The 22,438-nt window shown below is 33.5% G+C and overlaps 1 protein-coding gene across 3 annotated transcripts in view; it reads right to left on the bottom strand.

Annotated features, from left to right (window-relative positions):
• Window positions 1–22,438, bottom strand: part of Prkd1 (protein kinase D1) — a 328,718-nt gene that overhangs the window by 34,924 nt on the left and 271,356 nt on the right. For all 3 annotated transcript variants that reach the window (XR_011706591.1, XM_027929610.3, XM_071607799.1), the window contains exons 5-13: window positions 20,240–20,450; window positions 20,008–20,085; window positions 17,989–18,193; window positions 16,156–16,279; window positions 14,626–14,703; window positions 13,159–13,438; window positions 11,624–11,676; window positions 9,518–9,590; window positions 7,132–7,238 (exon numbers count right to left, since the gene is read on the bottom strand). Coding sequence is in view for 2 of the 3 variants with exons in the window: in XM_027929610.3 (XP_027785411.2) it covers window positions 7,132–7,238; window positions 9,518–9,590; window positions 11,624–11,676; window positions 13,159–13,438; window positions 14,626–14,703; window positions 16,156–16,279; window positions 17,989–18,193; window positions 20,008–20,085; window positions 20,240–20,450 (1,209 nt within the window). In the remaining variant the exon portion in view is untranslated. The remainder of the gene's footprint in view (window positions 1–7,131; window positions 7,239–9,517; window positions 9,591–11,623; window positions 11,677–13,158; window positions 13,439–14,625; window positions 14,704–16,155; window positions 16,280–17,988; window positions 18,194–20,007; window positions 20,086–20,239; window positions 20,451–22,438) is intronic.

Raw genomic sequence — 22,438 nt, forward strand, 5'->3', positions numbered from 1 at the left:
TTCTCTGTATTTGACTATGTATTGCCTAATTTATATGCTTTATTTTTTTGGAACATGGAGATGACAACAAGATTAACTTACAGATGCAAAATATTTCTTTCCTAAAGAATTACATGAATCTGGGTATAGTGGTGCACACCTGTAATCCCAGGACTTCAGAGGCTGAGGCAGGAGTATCAAAAGTCAAAGCCAGCCTCAGCAACTTAGTGAGACCCTCAGCAACTTAAAGAGACTCTTCCCTTTAAACTAAAAACTAAAAAGGTCTGGGGATGTGGCTCGGTGGTACAGTGCTTCTGGATTCAATCCCTAATATCAAAATAATAATAATAATTATTATTATTATTTCATGAAAATTCTTTCTGCAAATAAATATGAAGACATATTTGAAGAAACATAATAAACAGATGAAAGGGAAGTATAAACTAACCTCTCAACACACACTACAAAAAGTACCCACATAGTGCACATTTTATCCTCTAGAAAACTAATTGATTTCTTCATGATTAAATAAAAACACCAGTTTTGAAATTTTTTCATTTTCCCACCCACATTTTGTAATGTTTTTCTCTGGTTCTCTCTTGTGATTATCTCCTCCCCACCTATGCTTTAACAATCAGAGAATACACTTTTAAGCTTGCTCGGTGAAGACAAATCACTTATTTTTTTTTTCTGGACAAAAGGGAATGAAGGTAAGAAATATTTTATTCTTTTATTGCCATGACCTGCAAAGTTGTGTATCACCCGACTCCTTATTGGTGGCTACATGATTCATTTAACAAATATGCACTAAGTGCCTAGAGGGCCCAGGCATTGTGCTAAGGCACATTCAGCCTCATTCCAAGAACATATACATGTAAAGGAAGTGATTTAACAGCATTAATTTCAAATACTAATATTTTAATACACTAGAAAGTCAAAACTCTTTAAACTTCTTTTTGGGAGGGGTGGGGTACCAGCAATTGAACTCAACCACTAAGCCACATCCCCAGCCCTATTTTGTATTTTACTTAAAGACAGGGTTTTACTGAGTTGCTTAGCACCTCAATTCTGCTGAGGCTGGCTTTGAACCTACAATCCTCCTGCCTCAGCCTCCCAAGCCATTGGGATTACAGGCATGTGCCACTGCATCTGGCGAAAAGTCTAAACTTTCGACAAAATAGTTCCAGATATTGACTTCAAAATATAGAAGCAAATATAAAGTTTTTAGAATTCTTTTTGAGGGCATATGAAGAAAATCAAAGACCACAGTTCTAAAATGATTAAAAGTGTTCTACGGATTCTTAGAGAATATTTATTTTACTGAGGTGCTGGTTCTTTCTGCCATTTCTTTAAAGTATACAGCCTATGAATCTTTCAATTTCTCCAATACCTCGTTCCCCTTTGAAGCTCCTCCTTATGCCAATGCTGTGGCTGCAGCCATGATCCGTGGTCTGTTTTACTATGTTTCTACAGCCATTCTGGCTTGGAGCTCATTATATCTGATTATCCAAATAGATTATAAATACCTTAATGAATTTCAATCATTTTATGAGGTCCAGAAGTCTAGCAATTTCTTCACTTAAAGGAAGAAGTGCTTTGCATGTATTAATGAAAGTCCTAATATTTTCACTAATTGAGGGGAAAGTGTTCTTGCCTAGGAAACTGGAATAATAGCAAAATTGACAAAGTCAGGGAGACAGTATCTTTCAGAGAAAGACATTAGTATTAAATGTGTGGTTTTAAGTAGGTTGGTTGCAATGAGTGGCACAACAACAGTGGAGATGTCCTAAGGGTAGAATATGAGAAGGAGTGCCTGTGAAATGTTAGATCTCAAGAACTATATTAAGGAATGACCTCAAGACATAACAATATGACTGTCCTATTTTTTTTTTTTTAATTTCTCCCACTGGACTAATTTTATTCCTTAATAACATTGATCAGTTGTTCCTTTTTAAATCTCCCTCCTCACTGTACCTTGTGCTTACCTTCCCTGCCAACCCATCCAACTTTCTTCCTGGACTTGTCCCTTCTTTCATCTAAATGATTCACACAGACTTAAAATTCATTCCCAGAGTGAGGTCATCCATTTTGACAGTGAAAGAAAGATATTCATCTTCCTCTCCATTCCACTGACTTTGATTATGGTACTTTTTAGGAATAAATCACAGAGTCGGTGAGTTGAAATTCCAACCCCCACTCCTATCTGCATTACCACTCTATCTTTTCAGATCCCCAAAGTTAATCTTTGAATAAAAAAATAAAATGCATGGAGAAGACTTTTGCAAAACAATCCATAAATAATCCTTCTCAACTAGCCAAACAATTAACCATTAGCAGCAAATGCAGTCTAACCTTTTGCTGGTAAGATATAATAAAGGGTATCTTATGCAATAGGATAGTATTTTGTATGATTTAATTAATTATTCAACAAATACTTATTAAGTACCTAATACATGACAGAAATAATTTCTGATATTAGAGATTCACTAGTGAATAAAATGATATCTGCCATGTTGATTTTTTTTAATGGACACAATACCTTTATTTTATTTGTTCATTTTTTCTTTTTTATGTGGTGCTGAGGATTGAACCCAGTGACTCACATGTGCTAGGCAAGTTCCCTACTCCTGAGGCAGGACCCCAGCCCTGCCATGTTGATTTTTATATAGTGGTAGGGCTTAAGTTGGGAGTAGGGCAAAGAACCCACAGAAAATATGCTGAATAAAATTCCATAATTTAAGGTCTGGTATTGTGATACCTCTTGCTTTGCTTTTCTCATTAAGGATTGTTTTGGCTATTCTGGGTCTCTTATTTTTTCAAATGAAATTCATGACAGTTCTGTGAAGACAGCTTTGGAATTTTGAGGAGAACTGCATTGAATCTGTAGAGCACTTTTGATAGGATGGCCATTTTTTAAAAAAAAAAATTTAGTTATAGATGGACACAATACCTTTATTTTATTTATTTATTTTTACGTGGTGCTGATGATAGAACCCAGTGCCTCACACATGCTAAGCAAGCGGTCTAGCCACTGAGCCCAGCTCATTATGGACATTTTAACAATATTAATTCTGCCTATCCAAGAACATGGGAGGTCTTTCCATCTTTTAAAGTTTTCTTCAATTTCTTTCTTTAGTGTTCTGTAGTTTCCATTTTAGAAGTCCTTCACCTTGGATATTGACACTAAAACAGACATGAAGACCAATTTAATACAATAGAAGACACAGAGACAAACCCATATAAATACAGTTATCTCATACTAAAGGTGCCAAAAACATACATTGGAAAAAGATAGCCTCTTCAACAAATGGTGCTGGGAAATCTATATGCAGTAAAATGAAATTTAACCCCTATCTCTCACACTGCACAAAACAACTCAAAGTGGATGACAAGACCTAGGAATTAGACCAGAAACACTGAACCTACTAGAAGAAAATGTAGGCCCAACACGGCAACATATCAACTCAGGAATTGACTTTCTTAAAGACTCCTCAAGAGTAAAAAGTAAAACAAAAAATTAATAAAGGAGAGAGTATCAAACTAAAAACTTTATTTAAAGCAAAGGAAAAAATTAAATATATGAAGAGAGATTGTATTGCCACCTGCACCTCTGATAAGGCCTTAATTTCCAGGATATAGAAATAACTAAAAAAAAATTGACACCAAAAAAACCCTCCACAAAACAAACAAATAAACAAATGACCCGCTCAATAATGAACAAAGGAACTAAACAGACACCTCTCTAAAGAAGAAATATAACAGTCAACAAATATATGAAAAAATATTCAACATCTCTAGTAATTATAGAAATCCAAATTAAAACTACAATGAGATTTCATTCTCTCCAGTCAGAATAGCAATTATCAAGAATATAAGTAACAATAAATATTGGTGGGATGCGGAGAAAAGGATACACTCATACATTGCTGGTGGGACTGCAAATTGGTGTGATCACTTTGAAATGTAGTATAGAAATTCCTCAAAAAACTTGGCATGGAACCACCATTTGACCTAGTTACCCCACACTTCGTATATATCTAGAGGATTTAAAATCAGCATACTATAGTGATGCAGTCACATCAATGTTTATAGCAACTCAATTCACAATAGCTAAGCTATGGAGCCAATCTAGGTACTCTTCAATAAATGAATGGATAAAGAAAATATGGCCTATATGCACAATGGAATATTGCTCAGCTATAAAGAAGAATGAATTTATGACATTTGCCAGCAAATGCATGGATCTGGAGGCTATCATGCTAAGTGAAATAAGCCAATCCCCCAAAACCAAAGATCAGATGGTTTCTCTGATATGTGAAAGCTAATCCACAATAAGTGGGGGCACTGTGAGGGGAAGAATAGATATATATTAAATTAGACAAGGGGGAATGGAAGGAAAAGCAGGGTTTAAGCAAAGCAAAGAGAGCAGAATAAATCTGATATAACTTTCCTATGTACATATATGAATACACTACAGTGAATCTTTCCATTGTGTACATCCACAAGAAATTAATTTTAAAAAAGAACAACTATGGCTAGGTCAATGGCAGAAATATCAAGAGAAGGAAGGGAGCAGGGGGTGGGGAGAAGGAAGGGGAAGGAGAGGTACTGGGATCTGAATTAGAACAAGATATATTCCATGCTTGTATAATTATGTCAAAATGGATTCTATCATACATAACTAAAAAGAACCAACAAAAAATAAACAAAATTGTATAATAGGTTAGAAAATGATAAGTGCGATGAAACAAAAAAAAAAAAAACCAAAATGGAATAGAGTAAGAGCAGTACCAGGAAAGGGGTGGGAGAGCAGGTCTGCATGGACCACAACTTTATATAGAGTAACAGAATAGTGTTCACATATGTAGTAGTAGTAGATGTGAGCAAAAATTCAAATGATGTTAGTTTGAACCTCAGCATCTGGATAATGAATTTAAAATCCTTCCTGAGAAGGTAACATATCTGACAATGGAAAAAAGGTTTAAATGATTTTTGGTTTTGATTTCATATGGAAGACATGATGAGTTTCCTATTTTTGATGAACACATCTTGAAACAATTGGCAGTTTTTATGACAAAGTATGAATTACCAAACCTGATATCTTACGTAAGTTAGCCAACACTAAAATGACTGATTTTATGGGCTATTAGATTAAAAATTCAATATATAAATATGTTGCCAACATCCAACCAAAGGCATAACAGAGTGATAAAATTTAAGGACCCACGACAGCAAAGACTTTTGTTTCTTTGTTCATGTGTATGTACTGAACCTAGCTCAAGATAAGAACTTATTAAATACTAGTTTCAAGGATGAAGCAAAAAATTATTAGGGATAATGAGGTTAAGTAGTGACTTTCTATAATAAGTAACTTTCTATAATATGAAAAAAATGTTCAATCTCTTCACAAGCTCAAGGGCAAGAATTTGGCTTTCAATCTAACTAAATTCTTTAAGAAAACCACATCATAATGAAAATTATTTCATATGTCTACTTACTGCCTCTGAGTTGTTTGTATCTAATGTTTAGGAAAAGAAGATAGGAGACAATGCTCAGGTGTACTCTTTTTTTCTCCTTGACTATAGTTAGCAGTTGACTCAGAAGACGATTAAAAGGCAGAGACACAGCAAATTAGACCCTCAACATCTGGTCAGTCTTCTGCAATAAAACGTGGAAAGACATAGCCTTTTAACTATGAAATCCCTTGTGCTCTGTCTCAGGCGCACATGCATGCTAAATCTGGAGGGTTTTTTTCTCTGCAAAGGAATCTGCCTCAGGAGACCACATGTAGGTGGAGATTTGAAGAGAAGGGCAGGTTTGGAATGATATCATTTACCAATTTTCAGATGTTCTTTGAAGCTGATATTGCCAAATGAGGAATAATTTTAAATTTTTTTTTTAGTTGTTGATGTACCTTTATTTTTTATTTACTTCTATGTGGTGCTGAGGATGGACCCCAGTGCCTCACACATGCTAGGCAAGTACTCTGCCACTGAGCCACAACCCCAGCTCCTAAAGAATAATTTTTTAAAAGTTTCTTTTTGGTAACTGATTAGCAAGTGCTAAGCCACAAATCCACGAACTGGCATCTTAAGATCTATGTTTATCTTCTTTCTCATAAGAACAGACAACATTGTGAACAGAGAACACAAAATATAGTAGCATTGACTGAACCTGAAAATGTAAAATGAAAACTGTGTTACATTGGCTGCCCAAAAGCATGAAATTTTTTTTTTTAGAAATTCTGAGCCCCCAAAAAGCCTGTATTATTTTTTCTATGTACAGAAGTCATGATTTGGTTTTCTGTAAACATAAGCTCCTTTAGGGTAGAAACCATACCTTTTAAACTTATTGTATGTAACTCAATAAATGGCTATTAAATAAAACAATAAATGAAGAAATACAATTTGTTTTGCTTTGTTGGCAATATTTGAAATAAATATTGTCTAATAAAATTGTGATTTAGAAATTAAGATCATCTTTCACAGTAAAAAGACAGTTATAAAAATAGTATTCATCAATGATCTAAATTGTGTATACAACAAGATAGCTACATTGACAACATTTAGCAAACTACTCAGTTTTCTATATAAATACATATATTACTATGTAAATAAAATTTTAAAAAGTTTTATCAACAAATTCTGGTTTCAAAAGAAAAAAAGAACTGTTATTATTAAGGAATTAAGTGACATGCCCATTAGCAAATGAATGCCCACATGGAGAGATAAAATGGACATTAATAAAATCAAGAAGATCTGATTCTCGGACATATCTTTCATACCTGATATGCTGACAGTTATAAGCCCGATTCATGTAATTATCACAGCATAAAGGAGGAATCTTTATGAAGACAAGGTCATTTGTAATATAAAACAAAATGGTCTCAGCATGTCCACTATGAACAAATGCTGAAACATGACCCATTTAATGAATACTAATAACATATTAAAACCTAGAATTAAATACATAAAAAGGGATAACTGCTGCCTAAATTCAAGAAAGATACTACTCAGCCAGGAGTCTGATACTTGATCTCCCTTTTCAGTTCTTTTAAAGCGCTCTTAAGTATCTATGCCCCAGGTAACTTTGCTTTATTTACAAAAGGAAGGAGGGAACTTTATAGCCCTCAAATGAGAATCAAAGAAGTACCTGTAGAATCGCAACCTCATTTCGAAGCTGGCTTTCTTGTTTTGTGGGAAATCTTAATTTGTCAATGATTTTAATAGCCACATCTCTTCCCGTTTTACGATGTTTTCCTTTAAAATAAACATTAGCATGTTATTAAATATCACCTATACAAAAAAACACCCAAAGTTACAAGCACATTTATAGAAGGGATAAAAATGTTTCACTGGATAAATTAACATTTCTGAAGTACTCTGACTTATATCCATCAAGATTTCATTTCTTAGTTCCATTATTCAAAAACAAGTATGTGTGTTACAGTTAGCCACAGTTTAGAGCACACAAGAAGTGGGGCATGAAAAACTTTATATCAACTGTCTCACATTTTCTCATAAAAATCTATAATTTAAGAAATAGCATGTTGATCTACTTAACGCAGAAAATATTCAAAGCACCAGCAAAAAGGCTCTCCTAAGAAAGTGTAATTTTAAAGTCCTGATGAATGTCATAGGGAAAGCCTGAGAGTCTTGGCTCTGTCATTCATTACTAGCTGTGTGATCATCAGGAAATTACTTAATCTTTCTGAATTTCCTCATCTTCAATGGTAACACTGTTGAGAGGCTCAAAAGGAAGAAGACACATAAACGATGAGCTCAGATAACCATGCACACCAAAAATTGTTAGTGATCATCACCACATGATAAGCCCTTTACACACATCAACCCCTTTAATTCTCACAACAAACTTTTAGGGCTCTGGATTTCTACACCACTTTAATACAGTAAGTACAGAAAATAGGAGCATTAACTGGATCCGAAAATGTCAGATGAAAATGGAAAACAGATCTAATTACTTACAAGTTTTGGTTCCACACAGACAATTTGGAATTCTATTATTTCGTCATTTGTGGTAAGTTTACGGTTCCTTCATTCATCCTGCTCTCACCAATCTTTCTGACTCCTCCCGGACGCTGTCCTTCATTCCCATGTTGCCTTGTTTGCATGATCTCTACTTCTCTCTCTCACCCCTTTCTCTCTGGCTCACTGCAGTTTCTACTTCCGCTCAGCCTTTTCAATGTAGCCACTCTCCACTGTAGTCACATCTCTGTTACCAGTGGACATGACTCTCTGCTGGTCTCTCCAATCTCACCTCTCAACCTGCCTCACCCTCACACAGTGTGCAGTTAGGTATGTATACCATGCTTTATCTACTGGGATATTTTTACAATTACTTATTACATTGGAATAATAATCAGTCTAATACTTGGTCTCCTCTCTTATACCATTACTTAATAACATAAAACACAACGGTTGCTGACTCATTGACAGGTTTTACATTTTAAAAAAAATCACAGGAGTATTTTATAACAATAAAAAACTTTGGAAAATAAAAAATAGAACTTTGTTTTTAAATTAAAATATGATATTTATAATGATGAGTAATAAATTATTTATTAAATTATTTAATAAATTATTATTTATAATAAATTCGAGTGGGATATTTTGAATATTTCAGAGTACTCAACCTCACAGAAAAATAATTTATTACTTACATTAAGAAACTGAAAGTTATTATATCATTTTATAGAGCAGGTAAAAATGATAATATTAAATGTTACCTAAATTTTGGAAAAATATGATTCAATTGGCTAGACTCTTCAGCAGGAGTTAAAATAATAAATTCAACAAAAGGCTTGACAAATAAGAAAAAAGGTAAAAACTTAGTATTTCACTTCAAAAAGTATTTCACTTCAAAAGATTCAATTATTAATTAATTTAATTATTAATTCAATTATTAATTGATTCAATTATTAATTCAATTATTAATGAAATAGATACATTGGTAAAGATATCAGAAAGTTAAAAGGATTTTTTATTTTTGCCTCGTGAAATAAACAGACCTTCTATAAAAGTCCTTACTAAAGATTCTGAAAGAAAATGGAAGTAATTTGTTTATAAACTACAACTTCTTTGTTTTCTCAACATTTTGTCTGAATAAATCCAACTGCTTCAGTATTTTGTACAAACTTTTTCAATATTTAAGCAAAAGCAGCTTTTCAGGAATAGAAACTTTCAAAACAGAAATATAGGGGCTGGGGTTGTGACTCAGTGGTAAAGCACTTGCCTACCATGTGTGAGGCACTGGGAACGATTCTCAGCATCTCATATAATAAATAAAGTAAAGTTCCATTGACAACTAAAATTAAAAAAAAAATTTAAAAACCCAGAAATATACTGGTTTGTAAAGAATGACTATCTTAAGACAAAGTCTCTAAAAGGCAAAAGAGAGAGACTCTTATAAACACATACATGTAGATCTTGTTTTATATGTCTTTCTTGGAAACATTACTTTTCTCAACACAGGTAGCTAAAATTTCAAGTTAATAAAAATACATAGTGAACTAACCTACCTCCATAAACAATTCCAAACTGTCCGGAACCCAGTACTTCATCAGGAAAAATCTGATACACTGTGCTGATGTCCTACAGGTACAGGTCCAGAGAAAAACAGACAAGAGGCAACAAATCATTAATCTTAGTAAATTGTGTAATTTTATTGAATATATTGTAAATATTAAATATTTCAAAACTAAGTTAATTACTCATGCTAAATAAGATTTCAGTGATGATATTCAAAGCACATTAGTTGATGTTATATTGCAATATTTTGAAAACTTATCTGGACTTAGGTGATCAGGGTTTCTCAGTATGAGACAAAATACATTTCAATAGAGAGAAAAAGACCTAAATTATACAGCGTCATTTACTGATTATCTGAAAAGGGATTTTTAAAATTTAGATGGCTATTTAGAAACTTGGTTAAATACCCATGTATCCCAATCACATTTCTGTGGAAATCCTGATCCATTCTTTCTCTACAATGGGGATGCTGCTCCTATGCTAGTCACTTCGAATCAGATGAACCTAAACTCGAAGGGGCTGAATCACCATGAGTGACCTGGAGACAAACAAAAGAATGACAGCCCACTATGAAGTAGCTAAGCTCTTCCAATTTTTTTTTTTATTATCATTTCTGGAGGTAACAAGCTTCAAAAGTCTAGTCTTTCCTCTTTGAAATAATGACTGCTGAATAAAGCCCAGTTTTATCTAAGTTCTATACTCTGTGATTTGTTAACCATATTTATTAAAGCAATATATTTTAATTTATGGGTTCCTATTACAGTATATCCCACCATATTTTCTGCCTATTATCCACTTTTACAGTCTTTATTCTTTCAATGAAAAAAAAGTGCTTTTGCATCATATCCTACCCTCTGTAAATCATATTCACTCTTATTCTTTTACTTTTTCTCCCTAGAAAACAATTTTAAAAGTGATCTCCATCCTGTGACTCCTTCAGAGCGTGCAGAGAGTGAGTTCAAAGCTATCTGGATAAAACATTGATTCTATTCCAGAATTCGGAGTCCAGCCTGTTCCATCCATTAGCAGAAGCATTTCCTTTAAAATTTAAAAGCCCGAATCAAAATGTTCTAGGGACAACAGTGACTGAACAGGAGTGACCCCGCTGCTATCTGGAATTTCCAGGGGCTTTATGTTACCTATATTTCCCCAAGTCTTCTCTAGCTAAGCAAAAGCAGCAGGAACCTGAAGTCTTTGGACATCTCTCTTAGAAATGATGGACCAAGAATTCATTTGACCTTTACCATGAAGTTGTTTACTTTGCTTTCTCTTTCATTTATGCCAATCTAGAAAGGTGTGTAATGATATAGCAGTGATGAAAGGAGTTTTATGAAGGTTTTATTTTTAAAAAATAATCTCAGTTTAGTGTAAAGTAAGGCTGCAAAGTGCTTTCTTTTGGTCCTAGGTTAGTAGACAAAATAGAGTGAAAGCTCTGAGTCACAAGAACTATGTAGTAAGACTTTATTACATTCAGGCTACTGGCTATAGTTTCAAAATATAACAAAGCATACATGATAGATACATTATATTTTATGTGCCTGGCCTATAGTTTTTAAAAACGGAGTTGAAAGGATGGTGAACATAGTATAAGTGACTAAGGATCTAGAATGTAGACCCATAAAATCTGATTTACACAACTTCCTTGAGGTCTTCTTTGTTAGTACAGGTAACTATAAGAGCACTTGCAGACCTCATCATCTGACAGCACTTCTGGGTAGTAGGAATGAGAATAATGGCATACTTAAACAACTCATGCAAATCAAGAATTTATTTTGTCTGTCTATTTATTTTAATGTGCAACATCAGCCATTGAAAGTCCAGTCTAAAGAAGGGTAAACATGAAAAATCAGCCATCCCATTAATTGCCCAAGATGAAAAATAGGTCCTTGTCACTACATTAAAATATAGATTACAGCAAAAATCACTAAATATAGAATGTTGTGTTTCCAAAATCTTATGGAAGAAAAGTATTCCAATAGATATTTTATTTTCTAGAAAATACTAAAAGTTAAAATTATCCATAAAAATCTATTTGTGATGCTCTTATTTTCCAATAATCACATTATCAGGTTTTATATTGGTAGACATATACTCACCACATTCTCTTGAATCTGACAATTTGATACTGAAATGCTCACAGAAATGTCTTCTAGAAATGCATGTTAAAAAAAGAATACACAAGTCAGAGAGGTAACAGCAAAACAGGTGAAAGCATGCTTTCAATCATCCTACAGGACTGGTTTTAAATAAATCATAACAATTAGATGTTTCTAGAGAATTTTCAATAAGAATACTTTTTACTTTTAAAATTATAAACTCTGTGTACTTGGTTTTCAAAAAATAAAATTTTGTCAGTTTAGAGCTGGGAGTTAGAAGGACTTGGGTTCAAATTCAGGCTTTGCTAGTTAATATCTCTGATATGAGCTTAGACAACTTAATCTTTCTAAATTTCCTTACCTGCAAAATAGGTAGACTGATAACTTCATTAATGCTTATTTTAGGATTAAACAAAGACCTTTATAAAAGTTGCTTAACATCAAAATAAGTATATATATATTCTCTTAATATGTTGGTTGTAGAAATAAATAAAAATTATAATAGGTCAGCAAAGAATATACTATAATGTAAAAAACAGGTTAATTTCCAGGTTTTCTTTTGTTTTTCTTTCTTTTTTTTATTTTTTTGAAAATGGACACCACACCTTTATTTTATTTATTTATTATGTGCTGAGGATCAAACCCAGTGCCTTGCACATGGTAGGCAAGTGCTCTACCACTGAGCTACAACCCCAGCCCTACAGGTTTTCTTATCAATAAACATTATGAAATTTAAAGTCACATTTTATAAAGTTATTCCTCTAAATTTTTTTCACTTTAAAATTTATCCTCAATATTTAATTCTGGTTGCATTTTGGCAGAATTAACTTTATATTACTAAAGAATAGAGCCTTCTTCCTGGGATAAGTTTACCAATAGTTACCAAATACTTTGCATATCAAGGGCCCTATACAGGGTACCATCTCAGGTGGATTTGAGAAATCAAATTTATTCACATTTGTGGCATTCTAGGTCAAGCTCAAACTGACTACATGCTTTATTTTACGAGCAACAGCTCTAGATGTCTGTAAGTGCTTAGTATACAGGGTGTACATAAAAAATATATATACCAAATAGGACCTGGGGTTGTAGTTCACGGGCAGAGCACTTGCCTAGCAATTGTGAGGTACTGAGTTCAATCCTCAGCACCATATCAAAATAAATAAATAAAACAAAGGTATTGTGTCCATTTAAAACTAAAAAAAAAATAAATATATAAAATAAAGACAATGATATATGGTAATTTAATGAATAAAATATTTTGGTATGTGGAGTATCTTGTATTTCAAAGACCCTATATTCTCCAAGAAACTAAGTCTACCACAAGTATTCTTTTTTACATTCCTTCTTTTTTTAATATTTATTTTTTAGTTTTATGTGTATACAGTATCTTTATTTTACATTTATGTGGTGCTGAGAATTGAACCCAGTGCATCAAGCATTCTACCACTTAGTCAAGACCCCAGACCACATTCCATTCTTGGGCAAGGCAGAACACATGTTTACTGTGCTAGTTAGAAAACCTGTGCACTTACTGTGTGAGGTGGTTCCTGAACCCACAGATGAGCCCTTGGAAATGACAGGCATGAGGGCATGCTGGATGGCTATCTCCCACATCCTGGCCACATCAGCACCAACACCACTGGTAAGGACACTATTATTCGGTGGGGGGCTGGAAGGATTGACTACATTTTCTCCCACATAATATATTACATTTGCTGTAGTAATTTCAAAACAATGAGGATTAGCCCCACTAGGAATTAATGCTGAAGATTTTGCAGGTTCCAGAGATAAAATTTCTGATAAAGGAATTTCCTGTGCAAGAAAGATTGAGTTAAATGTGGTTTATTAAAAGCACATAAAATTTTAAATAGATTCATTCTAGGACATGTGAGAAACAATATTCCAAGTAGCCATCATTTATACAACATAATCTTTTTTTTTTCAAATGCAGAATGGGAAACCTTATCATCACTACTTTCTAGAAATATAAGTGATTTTTCATAGTGTTTTGTAGCAGGAATAAAAATGCTTAAGACTAACAATTTTGAATCTTCACCAAAATCCAAGACTTGGAACATGAATGATAATTTTTAAAACAGTGAGCTAAACTGACAACATTTTTGAAATGCATTTTGGATATTCATGGTTGTTACCAAATCTTAACTATTCTTTAAAACACTGAAATTAAAAATGATTTGATTCAATACATGTGACTACACATAGTAATATAACCAAGTGAATACTTTTAATGAGGAAAACCATAGCAACTGGTTTTTAAAGTAGTTGTTTTTAAGACCATTTAATTTGAAAAATTAATTGCCACATTATTTATCAGAAAGTATGAAGTGACTATAAAGATAATAACTTTTAAAACAACATTTTGAATATAAGAATTAATGAGGTTTCATTTTTCTGTCAGAGCTGTGTAAACTGGCCATGCTCTGGAGTTTGCATTCATGTAGAAGGAGCTATATATACTGTTTTCACTATGAATTTCTTTTGGAGCTGTGTTTTACTGGGAAATATATTATGACACATCTGTAATCTTAAAAGAAAATTTCTGCTAAATATTTCTCTATAGGAAAGTATTCCTTATGCACATTGGCAAACTTGGAGAAATCATACAGTTTCTTAACTTTCAGTGATAGAATGGACTTGGGAATTTACTTTTAGCTCATCTACTGTGACCATGAATTTTCTAGTAAAATCACATTACACAACTCTGTTAAAATATTCAATTAAGCTTTTCTACCTCCCCGTCTCTACCATCTCATGGGGCCAGAAATACTCTCTAAGAAAATGTGAGACTGACAGATGAATCAAGAGGTCACAATCAGATTCTTAAGAAATTTGTAAACTACAAAGAAGAAAAATCTCTCTTATAGGAAGCCCAGAAACATTCATGTGTATTGGATTTATTTCATATTTCTGAAAATCTGTACTCCCATGAGAAAGTAGGAATGGATACTAGACTACAATCAAAGGAAGAGCCACCTTACCTTGTGGTACCTGCTTCCTGTGTCATTTTGAAAGAGTGTAATACATTTGCTATCCAATCTCCAATAGTGCCGTTTCCGCTGAAATAGAAGTTAGAGTCAGGACCTTTAAAAAACCTCAACACCAACCAAAATTGATAAAAATAAGTGCATTTTCCAAGGGAAACACAAGATTTGATGGTGGAAAGTAAATGGGCTTTGGGCCAGGAAGGCTCACACTCACTTTGTCTCTAGAAATTAACTACTGAGCAAATGCTGTGAGGCAAGTTTCTGCATCTGCGTCAAAGGGTTATGAGTAAAAGGGATAATGTGTAAATATGCACACGTAGTATGTGCACAATGAATGACAAACATCATTTTAAAATTTATTTGCCTGCTTGAAGAGCTAAAGGCTTAAAAGGAGGGATAATAATTATACATGCTCATTATTTTAGAACAAAAGAAATATCACGTTGATCCAGCCACATATTTTGGTTTCCATTAGCAATAGAAAAATTCTGAATGTTACAACAGAGCAAAAAAACATTTTGTTGGTTGGCAGGCTGGTTTCATAGTACCAACTTTCACTTAAGAACATTCCAAATCTAACTACCATGATTTGGTGATTGGGTCCTTGTCCACTCTAGATATATCCTTCAGGATATTAGGGTGTGTGTGTGTGTGTGTGTGTGTGTATACATGCATTTATATCCTTTTAGACTCAAAGCCCCAACACTGTTTTTGCTCTCTCCTACAACCCATCTTATACCAAACATGTTTCAAATATTTTGCATCATGTCCAAGAAGAAGAATTAGATGGTGTCCAATTGAGTCCTACAGTAAGTCATTCTCTTTCCAGCGATTACAGATGGATCCATTAGGTTATAGGTGTCTGTTTATCTAAAGACATGATATAGATCCTATCAGTAGGAGGAAATGAAAATACTTCCAATGACTGAGAAATCATCCTAATTACAAATTATCAATTAGCTTAACTTTGAAATGTGGACCAAGGTTTTCTACTTCTTCACATACATACATAATCTCATTCATCAGCTATTAAGAAAATCTGGAGAAATAAATAGACAAAAAGTATAAGAATACCACACTTCTGAATGAATCAGTTTTTAAATAAAAACACAAATAAGAATTTAAGATATACATAAGTCATCATTCTATTTTTTTTTTCTCTCTCCCTAAAATGCAGCACTTCTTTTAAAATTGCAAATCACAGAGAGGCATTTTGAAAACATATACTGTATCTTTCATGACTTCTATGAAACAACAGGTACATATTCAAGTTTTGGTGATCATTTCACGTAATTGAGATAAATGATTTTGATTTCCTGAAATCTCTTTCTACACTTTTTTCTAACTCTATTGCTTGTTCAACTACATCTGACACCAGAGACTGTAATGTGCTCCACCTGGCCCTATGCCCAGGCGGTACTAAGGTCTGTTTCCAGTAGCTCAGACAGCCAAAGTACACACAGGGCATCAATATCTCCACTCATTAATGCAGAACTAGAGGAAACTTCTCGCTGTGCATCTTACCAGGGTGTCCTTGCTGGTGTAGTGGACCATCCATCCTTCTTTCATGACCGTGCTGCTTTTCCTCTTTGTGTGTTTGACAGACTGCACTACCCTCATGAGCGGGATATTGTTGCTTGTTGACGGACTTGAAAAGTCAAAATATTTTAGGAGAGACATGTTTTAAGGTACAGATGTTCTTTCTATGAATCAAACCTATTTCAACCATTTTCAAGTGAAAGTCAAAAATATTCACATCCCTTTTTCAGTAAAAGTGTTTGTCAGAGTACCATGGTTCAGAAAGTGGGTCACTTTGAATAATGAGAGGCATTTTATATGTATGCTTTCAAAATCCTGAGGCAGGGTAACAAACTCCTTGGTTTTCAGAATGAACTATATAGAGTGCAGTTTTCAAGTAAATAGTAGATAGATTATTGTCAATGTACTGAGGCTATAGAATCCATAATCACACTTGAAAGCTTATTTGCTTAAAAGCACACATTACCATATTACAAGCACAATATTAATAATTTATAGATTATATTTTTAATATGAATTCTATCTCTGAATAATTTCATAAACATTAAAATCTGCTTTTTTTAACTTTTATATAACTATTATTTATGGAATTATGCTGCTATTTCACTTCTTTCTCCTCCCTCTCCCATTGTCCCTTCTATGTTCCATTCTGTCTCTGGCTCATCCTCCTCTCTTCTGTCCTTCTCTGCATCCACCTAAAACATAAGGTGCTAAAGAAATGTGTATCCTTGGTGGAATGAGAAGGACATTATTACCCTAGGTACATGTGTGACTGCACAATGGTATGACACTACATCATGTACAATCAGAGAAATGAAAAGTTGTGCTGCAATTGTGTACAATGAATCAAAATGCATTCTATTATATATGCTTAATTAAAATAAATAAATAAATTTTAAAAAAAAGATTCTCCTAAATTCCCGAACCAAAGAAACTATGAGATAATAAATATTTCTAATTAAAAAGAAAGTGTGTGTGTGTGTTGAGCCATAAGAATAATATTTTCCAGTATTTTAAAAATATTTATTTTGACATTAAGTAGAAAAAAAAATTATTTTTCTCTACTTTCATTTTAGTTTGTCAATGAATTTGGTATTTGTAAAATGGACATAAAAGTTTCAATATGCTTTACAATATAAATTAGAGAGTGGGAAATTTCTACTGTAAGAGGTCAAGTAATAAATATTTTTGGTTTTTGCAGAACATCTAATTCTACTATGGTAGTACAAAATCAGCCACGGACAATATGAATGAGGATGGCTATCTTCCAACAAACTAAACTAAAAAACAGGGAGCAGTTCAAATTGAACTGGTGACCAAACTGCTGATTTATGATATAAAAAGTGAAGATCATCTAGTGATTAAAAAAAAGTGTAGACAAGCAGATAACAGTATAAAATTACATGTACTTCTGAAATAAAAATCAAAAACAATCATGTGTGAATGATGTCATAATACGGATCAATTATAAAATAAATAGTGTCTGCTGAGGTTGATCTATGATCTTTGTGTTACTGTACACTGAATTAACATAAACTTAGTAGTAATATTGTGGATGGCAAATACGAGTGTCCCTTACATGCAAAAGAAAATGGGCCAACAAATGAGGCAATGCTAGGAAGGGATGTAAATCACATTTCTCCCAGGGAACCCCGACCTCCTTACTCCAATAACGCTTATCTATGGTACACATCTCATTCTTAATGAAATTAGACAAACCCTTTAAATTTATTTTATAATAAAGTATCAAAGAGCTTTAAATGGTAAGTATCACTTGGGTTCCACTGTCTGCCTGAGGCCGGGGACTGCAACCCTCACCTGATGGTTTTGTTGGAGTCCTCGTGGTCCAGGTCTGGATCCTGCATCTCCCCACTGTCGCTCTGGCCCTCTGCCATGGCCATCTCAGCGTCCTGCACCATTGCCTCCTCCATGTCGTCCATGAGCCCACTGTTCCTCTCACTGTCATTGTCATCACTCCCTTCTTCCATGACCACATCAGATTCTGCCCCAGGGCTAAGCAAATCTAGAAAATTGTTTTGACCCATGAAGATAAACCTGGAATCCTGGAGCCAGGGCTTAAGAGAAAGGCAATCCTAAACAAATCAGTTGGAGGCCCTAAAAAAGTAGTTCTGTGAAGAATGTAGCTTTTCACTTTCTTTTTTTTTATTTGAATGTATGAGATGAACAATTTATATAATATTACAGGTAGATACTTTTTTTTTTCTATGAACCTAAACCTAAAAACATGAAATGTCACGGAGAGCTTTCAAAGGAAGCCAAGGGAGGGACAGAAGAACAATGTTAGGAGGGAAAATGATACCAAGCCCAAGTTACCAGGTAATGGATCATAATTCATAGCACAGACGTCATGGGAAACAGAAATACATGGGAAGGTGAGGGAGACTTTCATGTGAAAGATGATTCAAGGTCACTGATGATGGCTATTGCAGTAACTTTTTGAATCATGGATTCCAATATATTAAGTTGGTCACAGAAGCTGCAATTTTTAAATACCTAAGATAATAATGAATATTTGATTATTGAACCTGCCATTATGAAGTTGATAGTAATGCAGAAATTTTAATTACTTAAATCATGCAAAGTACTCACTTTAAAATTAGAAAAATGGGTCAATCAGAGCCCCTGACCTACCAATCTTGGAAAACTCACATTTTACCAGATTTTTTTTTTCTGACTACATGGGAAAATATAATTTCAAAGTTATCAGTATCAAAAAATAATCTGTTTCTCCTTAGACATATTATTGAGTACACACTGACATTCCCTGGGTTGAACAGTCAATATCAGATGATATACAGAATGGGGGAAAAGGATAAAAATTCTTTTTTAAGAGCTAATTCATGAATCCCCATGCCAAAAATTAGCATGTATGAGAATGTTTTTCTGAAAGTTCCTTTCTCCTTGTTGTTGTAGTAGGAATATATTTCTTCTAGAGACGAAAGTTCTAAAGCAAAGACAGTCATTTATTTATCAGCTTTTTGGTAACAAAGCCACTCAACCTTTTCCTCTGGTCTTCTACAGCCATTTCTTTCCAGGGGAATTGGAAAGCGGTTATTAGAGTGAAGGTATCAAGCAGTTCACTCTCTGTGGGAAAAGCTAGTGTGGGATTCTAATTCAAATATTGGCAATGATCTATCAGAATACTATGTGAAGAAAATGTGAGTTGTTTCTTTAGGATATAGATATAGCATTTTCTTAGGAATCCTTCAAAGTTAATTTGCATAGTTACTGTTTTTCCAAGAAAATATTTCGAAATGTAGAAAAAGATACATGCTTTTTAAATTGTCGATAAAATTTCTCTTACGATTAAAGATGCATGTGAATAAACACATATATAATGAACACAGTAACTGGGTGAAGGATGGAAATATGGTGACTATTTTTGATGGGCCAGTATCTGTGGTCCTTCCCTTCATAAACTGATAGGAAAGACAGTAAACTTCTGTCTCAAGGCTTGGAATGAGGACAGAGGAATAGAGAACAGGAGGTGTAACTTGCAGGCATTCCAACAATTTCCATATTTCTGAACAAGCCAGGACAGAAGTATAAAATAAGAAAGCTAGGAAAGAAATTATGGACATCCAAGTTTTCAGTATTAGTGTTCACCATATAAAGATCAAGAAAAACCTTTGGTTTTCACTGTAAATCAATTAGCTGGAATGAATGATTTTCAGAAGTAAAAGTAGAACAAACTCAGACCATAATTTACTTTGGACTGAGTTACAAACATATGAACCAAAAAAAACCTACTATATCACAACTGTCACCACTCTAACAGGGAAGAAATACAGTGGTGACCATCAGTCTTCCACCTACCTCCATTGATGGTCACTTCACCCAGGCAGTTGTTGGGTACTTTTGGTGCACAACGTTTATGACAGTTGAATCTGCAGTCTAATCATGATGATTTTAAAACAAAACAAACAAAAACCAGAAATTTATCAGAAAGAGAAGTTGTGAAACAAAAGTAGTACTTTCAGATGAATGAGGATTAATTTAACAATGGAAGATGGGCTAGTGACAGATTTGGTGACAAGATTGTCCTTACCTTTGCACTGTAAGCCCTGCCTGAAGAGACCCTTGAGAAGCTTCTTGCAGTACTGGCACACTGTGGGCCGAGTGTAGGAGTGGATGACAAATGTGTGTGGTACTTTAACCTTAGAAAGCAAGATCTTGTCCAGCTCAATGGGTCGTCCAATATATGACTGAGAATTCGACCTCTTCTCTCGACCAATAAATGATTCTGATGGTGACTTTTGCTACAAGTTTGAAAAATAATAAAGGACATGAAGATGAAAGAGAATAGCATGCTTAATTTAAGTATTTTTGTATTTTGTTTTTCTATTGAATATGACATAATCTAAGACTATGTTTCTGTTATTTCCCTTTTATTTCATATTTGAATTATTTTGCATAATCTGAAAGGAAGAGAAGCGGAGATCAGAATGATTTTCTGATTTTTAGGTCTTTTGAATAAGTCTTTACAAATTAATTAATTATTTTTAACACAGAAAAACAACAAAAAAATCCCACTGCACATATTATCTCACTGATATTTTGTAGATTTCACATATTCATGTCTAGAAAACCCAATCCTGTTTGCCCAATATGGTACTTCTTCTGAGAAATGCCTATAGTTCCTTCGGGTTCCTTAAGTGGGAAAGGAGAGACTTCTTGATTCTAAATTATTTTTCAACCATATCAGAATTAAAAGGTTAAAATTATACTACCATTTTTACAATTGAAATACAGCAACTAATAGGCAATACAAAGCACATAAATGTTGGTGTTCTAGGTAATAATTATATCTCTGTACACTCTTGCTCTAATTTTGGAATCATTTATTCCATGCAGTATATAGATGTTTAAAAATTAAATAAATAAAATTTTTTGGACAATTTCATGCATGGTACCTCCTGATATCATGGAAATTTACGTAGGAACACCAAAATAAAGTTGAGAGTCACCAGAAAAAAAGGATGAAATGAATTACTTAATAGTTACCATAATTATACACCTCATTTATTAAGCTCCTGTAACTGGTAAGTGTCTTAAATGTTATATACATTTAAGGCATCTAAGTCCAAAATGTTTAAATATGTTCCTTTAGGTCAGATGCCAATAAATACTGATGTCAAAAAATGATCATACATTTATTTGCCTGTACAGACCTTGTTATTATTTCTTTACCCTGTTAATTTCTAATTTAGAACAATTACTAATGAGTTGAAAAATAAATCAAGTTTACCTATAATTTGCATCCATTTCAATGCCTGTATGACCAAAAGGTAATACTATTTAATATCAAACGGGGAAACTTTGATTTGTAGATTCACTAACTGCAGTAAAAAGAAATTTGAGATGAGTCCCTTCATAGGCACAGAATGTTTATAGTTACATTTGCAGTTACAATGACATACAGGAAAACTATAAAGCTTAATTACTCTGAAAAGCCTAATTACTGCAGAGAAGTCCAAGAAGTCCAAGATAGTCAAAGGTTTGCCAAACAAGAACCCTGAATATATTGAGTAAGTATCTTCAATGGCAGTGAAGAATTAAATCTACAAAGGAAATGAGAATTAAATCCTTATTCCAGTGTCCTTTAGTAAACTTTAGCTAATGGGCCAGTTTTAAGACTAGACTAAAATGAATGCACTATTTTTCCATAGTTGGAAAGTTTCAACACAGAATAAAAGATGATTTGATGTCACACTTTCTTAGTAGACTCAAAATGTTCTCGAATTTGGAAATCCTACAAAAATCTGGCTGAATCACCTTTAGATAACTCATTCTGAGCTGTGTTAACACAGCCAGCTTTACACAGGACTATTTACTATACTTGGAAACAAATTCAATTAGAAGAACAAGAAGGAATCTGTCCAATTGAATGTTTCCTCTCATCCAACATGGTAATATTTGCATAAACACTGGCTATAAACTGTAAGAACCAGAATTACTCTTGAGAAGCTGTTTCATGTATTACCTTTCAAGATGGGATGAATTTTAACTAAATATCATAAGTTTAGTGAAAAGATATTCGTTGTCACTCTGTGACCTAGGGACTATAAAATTTTCAGTTAAAATTTAAAATAAGTTAAAAACCTGGCCAGAAATATTTATTATTACCTTTCCTTTAGTTCCAAATACAATTAATTGTTTTCACTATGGTCTATATTGGCAAGTGAAAAAACAAAGTTTTAAGATCTTGAGACAATGTGCATAAACATGGTACTTCTCATGGCATGAG

Source organism: Marmota flaviventris, chromosome 2 (assembly GCF_047511675.1).
Source record: "Marmota flaviventris isolate mMarFla1 chromosome 2, mMarFla1.hap1, whole genome shotgun sequence".
NCBI lineage: Eukaryota > Metazoa > Chordata > Mammalia > Rodentia > Sciuridae > Marmota > Marmota flaviventris.